The sequence below is a fragment of the Myxocyprinus asiaticus genome, chromosome 19, assembly GCF_019703515.2.
Source record: "Myxocyprinus asiaticus isolate MX2 ecotype Aquarium Trade chromosome 19, UBuf_Myxa_2, whole genome shotgun sequence".
Taxonomy (NCBI): Eukaryota; Metazoa; Chordata; class Actinopteri; order Cypriniformes; family Catostomidae; genus Myxocyprinus; species Myxocyprinus asiaticus.
The window spans coordinates 29,400,521-29,409,134 of NC_059362.1; the positions used below are offsets into that span (position 1 = coordinate 29,400,521).

General features: G+C 33.9%; 1 protein-coding gene across 1 annotated transcript in view; it reads right to left on the reverse strand.

The window, feature by feature from the left end:
- ryr3 (ryanodine receptor 3) overlaps positions 1–6,265 on the reverse strand; it is a 134,627-nt gene extending 128,362 nt beyond the window's left edge. The window contains exon 1 of the mRNA XM_051645022.1: positions 6,203–6,265. Within this exon, the coding sequence (XP_051500982.1) occupies positions 6,203–6,250 (48 nt within the window). The 5' untranslated portion in view covers positions 6,251–6,265. The remainder of the gene's footprint in view (positions 1–6,202) is intronic.
- Positions 6,266–8,614: the final 2,349 nt, after the last annotated feature.

The window sequence follows — 8,614 nt, forward strand, 5'->3', positions numbered from 1 at the left end:
GATTGAGCCGATTTTGCTGTGTCAGGCTAGTTGGAATGCTTAAACAATGTTTTGACAGCACCACAGAGACACAGAAGTTAATCAGCCTACAGTTGGCTTACTTGCAGTTGTCCCTGCATATTAAACTGGGATATGAGAAAATATTTTAACATTAAAAGAAATTACACACATCAATTTTTAAATACAGGAGAGGGACATTATCACTGTACTCTTCATGCATGGGTGAACTATATATGCCACAGTCAGTTCTCTGCAGAGTGGCATCATGGCTCTCATGACTGCTGTTATGACATGGGGCTCCATGTGTAGCAGTTCCTTTGCATGAAATACAAGATGCATGAACAACTGTCATATGTCATCATACAGCTCCTTACACTTCAATACAGGTAAAAAGCTGCCCATATTATGTTCGCTTTTTATTAGGAGAAGACAAACTACAGTCTGTGGTGATTTGTTCTTTTGGGAGTCAATAAACTTGACAAATTACAAGCTTCTAAAAATTATGCTAATATTATCAAATTATTTTTGGACTAAAGAGGCATATTACATATGAAAATATAAAAAACATTCAAAGAATTACAAAAGGTATAAAGAAGACCTATGAAACAGTTCTTATAGGGGTGTTATGCTAAAGAACTTTGAACCACACAATTCTATTTTACATCAAAGTGTGCTATTCTTCATACTCAAACTCCCACCAACACTTGTCTTTAGTAAATCTAAGGATAGTTAAGGTGAGGATATGTTATACTAATCCAGGTTTGCAGAATCTCTTTGCAGTATTTTTTTATATCTTAGCACATGTTGTGGTGGTTGTTGACTTTAAAATGTGATACTGTGCTAATAAAAATGGTGTTGAAACATCAGTGGTCTGGCTTGTTAAACTAGCTGATGCAATGACCTATGGAGGTGGTGCCTGAGAACTGTGTGCGTATGTGGGGTGGAAGCATTAACTTTTAAGAGGCTAAATTTAAACCCAGGAATGCAAAAGGCTTTCAGAACAACATAAACTCCAAATAAGCCCACTGCTACTGTACTGGCGAACTCTACATCTGGATTTAGAGAAGTCTGTCAAATCTCACTTGAACAATAAATAGTAGAATTGGGGTACTCGAGTTCGGACTCAGGGATTTCAAAATTGCCTCTAAATGTCCGGGATTTGGCTTTGTCTTCATATTGATGTGCTTTCTACAGTTAGTACTATCATACATTCTGTGTATTTGATACTGCGCAGCAGTTTTCATACGTATATGTCCTTATGTGTGATTATTCGGGCTGAGAGCAGCAGCGTGCACTCTTTTAATACTGTTATTTACAGTCAGATTAATTCAAACACACAGCACGGATGTGGTAAAGAAACCACTCAACTGTTAATTGAACAGCCACTGTTCTTAAAGAGACAGTATTTTAGCATTTGATATATACAGTATATCAATATAAACTCAATGGAAATACTTGCAAATTCTTGTCTTACAGCATCTGTGCATGGGTTCAGTGAAACTCTGCAAAGAGTTTAGGCAGTTCTGGCTTGCGCTGCCATATCTTTTCTAACTCATCAGTGTTCCATTCAGAAGTGATCATCCCTATACCCTATTTATACCCTATTTAAAACAATTTAAAACTTTAAGACAAGGTTTTGTCAATCCAACATTATATTTTGTCTCGACAAACTTTACGTATATAGATAAATCAGTACTTTTGTACCACACAAAATTGAATATCAAAATCGTATTTTATTCCAACCACCAGAGCCAAGTTTTTTTTTTTTATATATATATATATGTCAAACATGCAATTAAAGCAATAATAGTATATAGTTTGTGTATCTTAAGAGGACACCCTGGGCTTTTTAGAGATACCAAAGGTTTCAGATTTGGCCATGACAACTTCCTCTCCTAGCTCTATAGAAAAGCATGACATTACAATTAAAGAGTGGCTCAAAAAATGTAATTAGAAAAAGGAAGGGAAAAGGGTCCTATAAGAGGAATGAGGGCCCTCATTGTCACAGGGCCCTATTGTGGGGGCCTTGTACAAGATGTGGGGCCCACATATTCAAGCTTATATTAAATATTTGTTTTCAAAGTAGATGGGCCACGAGACCTTGCAGCCCAGGGCCCTCCCGGGCCCCTGGTAGTCAAGGGCCCCTGGGCACTGGCCCAATTGGCCCAATCCGTAATTCACCTATATGTATCAGGGACATTTAAACTAATATGACAGATGAAATACACCATGATGGAAATTGTACAATTCAGTCCATCACATATTTGTTGCGCAACCTCTGTGTGTTACCTGTAAAGCTGGCACTTGCGTTTCAGTGGCAATACTAAATATAATGTGAAAAGAATGAAATGTCAGCCCAAGGTGAGTTTGATCATGACTTTAGGGAAGTAGGCTACACCTGGACACAGCAGGAGGACTGAAAAGTGTGAAGTGTAGTACTGTAGTATATAAATATTTTTTAATGATATCTGATCTTTTCTGTTTTTTTTTTATGTTGTTGTATTTAATTTTATGGGCATTCAATATTTTAATATTACCATTTATTAAATGTATTAAACACATTAAATGTATTAAATTAATTACATTAAATGTATTTCACCCATAATTTTAGATAAAACTAAACTAAATTGAATGGACAAATTGAAAATGAAGAAGAAATAATAATAACTCTGGTTGTAATGACTAATGCAGCTTTCACTTTCTTTGGTGTATGTTTGAGTGGAGGTGAAAAGCAACAAATAACTGAAATGTCAACAGAACGCAATAAGAAGTGTGATGAAGGACAGTTTTGTCTTCATACACCTAAAGCATATGCTTTCATTCTGAAACAACTTTAAAAAAAATTTCAGCAGGATGCTAATAATTTGTTTTTTGCATTTATATTGACAAATTGTTTTTCTTAATTGTGAAGGATAAAATAAGCTTAATATATTGATGTTGAGTTTACGGTTACAATTTTAATTCAGATTCTTGAACAGATTCATTCTGACTCAGACTCGGCCACTTTTGGACTCGGACTCGATTGTTTAAAGACTCGAAAGGTGAACTCGAACCCAAAACTAATAAATAACCAACTTTGCCTAAGTTCGTGAGTTTTAGTAACCTGTGGAACCAATATTGATACTGGTGAAATGACTTCTGATTTTTGTTGTAGTATTTATTTTTAATAATATTTAAAATAATAATTTTTTACCCTCCACTCACTGATTAAACCTTAACTGGATTTTATGCTTTCCATTATTGATGTCCAGCAGATTATATTGCATTAGTTGAGCCTTCTTTCTGATTGCATAACAATGAACTATTTCCTATAGCAAAAGCATAAACCAGCCATATCAAAAGAGAACTTACGGTTGTTGCATATTAAATGGTCAGTAACTGGAGTGAGAAAACCATGTGTCTGCTGTATTTTTGTGTGTAGTGCGAGTAGCCACCCAACAGCAAATACTGAACTAGGGCACATTTCACTGAGGTCTACAAGGTGCATTAATGTCCAATAGGCACTGCTATATAGTGAGACTGTAACCTTCACTGCCTTCGCTCTAGCGCTTTAACAGCAAAGTGAGTGATTTGATAGATGTTTCAAATACAAATTAAAAAGATAAGAAAATGTCAACCATGCTAATGCAAATACAAACCTAATCCTTAAACTAATCATAAATTATAAACTGTTGATTCTCAATTCATTAAGTCAATACAACAATACTTCTATTAGACATTTGCTAATTGGGCACCCCAATTATTTTGGTTCATATGTGTAGCCTATACATAAAGTTATATATAACTTTAAATTATGTGTCTCCTAACCTTTGATTTATCCAATTACTCCTGATATATAATGTCATATAATCTATAACTATGTCATCAGATAATTCACATACCACACAGAAAAAAAAATATATATATATATATATATTTATATATATATATTTATATAAAATATATATAAAAAATATAAATATATATATATATATATATATATATATATATATATATATATATATATATATATATATATATATATTTTTTTTTTTTTTTTTTTTTTTTGTGGTGAAGTAAATATAGCAGAAAAGATTGAGTACTTTCTATATTAAATAAGTTATTTTAAACATAAACTTGAAAATATTAAGTAAATTCTACATTTATACCAGAAACTATTTAGCTATTTAGCCACTTATATTAAAATGAATGAGAGAAATTGGAATGCTCAACAGTCAACAGATGTAGAAAGAAAGTCCCGCCTTACAGGTAAAAGAGCCAATCACCTTTTAGATACAGACATCACCTGTCAATCAACTCATTAACGGGTATGAGCATTAGCTATCCAAACCAGCAGAATGGAATTTTTTTGTGTGTAATTTGAGGTTACGATGCACATTTATGAGTACAGTGTTGTCAGATTTTACTGCTGATTTGAAATATGTTCTTTGATCGTAATCTTAACAAATAATTTTGTAGATTTTGGTCAAGTAGATAGGAGCTGCACTTTCATGACTGTAGATAGCTTCCCGGGAGCATTCTAAAGATGGCCGCCAGTGGACTGACTTGCTAGAAAGTCTTTGATTATACTCAATTCAAACATAAAAAAGAATGCTCTAGCTTAATATTTATGATTGTTTGTTATCTTTACAATGCATGATCATGTATCACTCCTGAAGTAGAAAACACTGACATATTAATTTGCTAATTTGAGTAAATTTCACAAGTAAATAAAATAAGTACATTTTAACTTTTTGAAGCTGGTGTTCCCAGTATGCACTGGGGCTTGAATAATTAATAAGCTTGCATAGTTTCACTTTTTGCCAGTTGATTTACACTATTTTTAATGTTGATTTTGTTACGTTTGGTAACTTCTTGTTTTGTGAAGTCTGAAGCTCATTTTCTATTCAAAATTACCTGTTCATGATAAAAATAAAAATAAATTTGTTGATTGTTACCATCAATGTCTCTTCTGCACCAAGTGATGAGGTCTGCATGCACACTATTACCAATAATGTGAGGTGAAATTGTATAGAATGCATATAACTTTCCTGTGGAAAGTGTCCATGCCATGTGATTGCATGATGAAACATACATTTAAGAAATTTGACAATGTGATGTTTTTTTGGGGGGGGTTTACTAAGCCTATTAAATTCTGTTTAAGCCAGTTATATAAGTAAGAGTTACTGCATTAACTGAAATGTGTAAGTTACATTTACTCACCCACTTTAATCAATATTATTTCATGAAGTAGATTTTACTTAATTTTATGCCATAAAAATGTACTTGTGTGGAAAATCTTGCTAAATAAAAATTAAGTGAATCTTACTAGTCTTTATTTATTTGTTATTTATTTTTTTAGTGCATATCCTCATGGCATCTGAATGTTATGTGTCACTGCAGCACTCCCATCCAGGCATATTGCCAGAGCCTCATTAGAAACACTTCTGATTATAAATGATTGTAGATAACAACCTTTAAAACATCGTAAGCAGTCAATACAGCACGCATTTAATTTTTCATAACTAACTCAACTGTGACGGTAATTTAAACCACGGTGTCGTATCCTGTTATGTCGTTCACGCAGGTAACTGCCATACGCCATGGCATCTCTGTAACCAATCTGCGTCGAACCACAGAAATAGAAAAGTCCTAAAGAAGGTGAGGGGATCGTATTAAATGTAATTGCATCTGAGAGTACTTTATGAACATAAAAACAGGGCACTTCTTTATGGAATGTACTGGAGAATTCTTTGACAAACACTGCGCGCGAGCGTAAATTTGATTTATTTACAAATCGCGCGCACATTAACTCCTGTGTCGCGTTATTGGAAATCACAACAAATAATTAACAAATAAAAAAAATGTTTGTTCTAAGACAGACCTACATATGAAAACTCACAGAAAAAAGTGACAGAAACTGAATCGCGAGCCTACAGGTGCGTCGCGAGCGCAATCTCTGACCTGAGTCAAGTTCCAAATATGGAAATACTATTATGAAAAATAATATGTAATAAAAGCGTAAGGAATGTAAATAAACCAATACGACCACTGAGAAAAATCCAACAGCGTTGCTTTCAACCCGGCATGTGAGCCAACATTTTTGATGTCTCAGCATTAGGCTGTCTTGATCGCAATTACCCCCCAAGAATGCATAACAAGACAACAATGCAACGAAACCAAGCGATTTAATTTGCAAAATAAACAGCTGAGTTTTACTCACAGTTCGTAAGAACTGAATTTCATCTTCCCCTTCACCACCTTCGGCCATGGCTGTAGAAGAGCCTAGACTCCGAAAGCCACCACTGACAGCAAGCAGCGGAGAGACGCTTCTCCTGTCCTGCCGATATTAGCATAGAGCTCCCATCCAAAGCCATATAGGGGAGATTGGACAAGCCCACTATCGCGCGCTGCTGTCAGTCAGTGTCACAAGCGCTCGCACATACCAGCACTCTCACGAGGACGATCTCATTTGCTTCACCTTTGCGATGCTCTTATTAAAATAAGGGTATAAAAGAGTGTGCAACAATCCTTCTGTACTGTACCATTAAAGGGACAGTTCACCCAAAAAAAAAAAAAAAAAAAAAAAACATATATATATATATATATATATAATTTACTCACTTTCATGCCATCCCGGATGTGTTTGACTTTCTTCTGCTTAACACAGAGATTTTTAGAAGAATATTTAAGTTCTGTAGGTCCATACACTGCAAATGAATGGTGGCCAGAATTTTGAAGGTCCAAAAACAACATATAGGCAGCATAAAAGTAATCCATAAAACTCCAGTGGTTACATCCATGTCTTAAAAGCGAAATGATAGATGTGGATGAAAAACAGATCAATATTTAAGATCTTTTTTTTTTTTACAATAAATCTCCACTTTCACTTTAACATTCTGAAAAAATGTAAGTGGAGATTTATAGTGAAAAAGGATTGAAATATTGATCTGTTTCTCACCCAAAGTGATTGCATCGCTTCAGGACATGGATTAAAGCACTGGAGTCGTATGGATTACTTTTATGCTGCCTTTTATGTGATTTTTGGAGCTTGAAATGCCTGGACCCCATGCACTTGCATTGTATGGACCTACAGAGCTGAAATATTCTTCTAAAAAATCTCTGTTTGTTGCAGAAGAAAGGAAGTCATACACATCTGGAATAGCATGAGGGTGAGTTAAAGGTGCACTCAGTAATTTTTTCCTCATTAAAAAATTTTAACTCCTAAAGACATGAATTGTAATTTTGCAATATACTGTATGTAGGAAATCATGACCACTCACATTAAAATCAAGAATCCAGTCATATCAGTAAACTTATAAAAGCTGTTTTATTCTACATGGAGAGGGTCCACACATGGGGACTGCCATGTTAGAATCACATAACAAGCCAAATACAACTGGCCTGTTATTTGACACTTTCCCTCATTCATTAAAATAATCATGGCTGACTGTGAATCCTAAATTTCTACAATGGTATCTAAAACTGAAAACTATTGATTTTAAATGATGCTGCATCCAAGCTGCTAGGTGTCAGTGTAAGTCCAAGGTGACACAAAGACAAAAGTTATTGAGCACCTTTAATTAAGAGAGAATTTTCATTTTTGGGTGAACTATCCCTTTAGATTTACGGGAGCAAAGCTATCATACAGGTTAAACAGGTTGATTGTTTCAAAAAGCTGGAATTATTCATTTTAAAGTTTTTTAAAGTTTTTTTCTTAATTAATTTTACATTTATACAAACCCCACCTGTAAAATAATAATAATAATAATAATAATAATAATAATAACAAAAAATTTAAAAAAAACACACTTGTAAGGAATTGTATGTTACTTGGTTAAAGCCAAGAGGTCTTTGCAGATAAGACCTTGACAGAAGACACTGGATCTAATGACATTTTTCTAACACTGTATAAAAACACGGAATGAGCTCTTTGATCGCTGAAAGACGCAGGTGTACAACGCATGTAATGTTTTAACTATACATTTTATGCCCGTTAATGCAAACACTTGTCTTGCCAATGGAAAGGGCAAAAGTTTCATGTTAGCCCTTGATTGTAGGCTATTTTGTACGAACAGCACCATCTGGCGGCCTAGTCTAAATCAGTTTTTCGATTCCATATTGGTCAAATGATAAATCAATTGCTCAATCTGACATCTCAAATGATAAATCAAATACTCCAACTGACATCTCAAATGATAAATCAAATACTCCAACTGACATCTCATATGATAAATCAAATACTCAAATTGACATCTCAAATGATAAATCAAATACTCAAACCGACATCTCAAATGATAAATCAAATACTCAAATTGACATCTCAAATGATAAATCAAATACTCAAACCGACCTCTCAAATGATAAATCAAATACTCAAACCGACATCTCAAATGATAAATCAAATACTTCAACCGACATCTCAAATGATCAATCAAATACTCAAATTGACATCTCAAATGATAAATCAAATACTACAACTGACATCTCAAATGATAAATCAAATGCTCCAACTGACATCTCAAATGATAAATCAAATACTCAAATTGACATCTCAAATGATAAATCAAATACTCCAACGGACATCTCAAATGATAAATCAAATACTCAAATTGACATCTCAAATGATAAATCA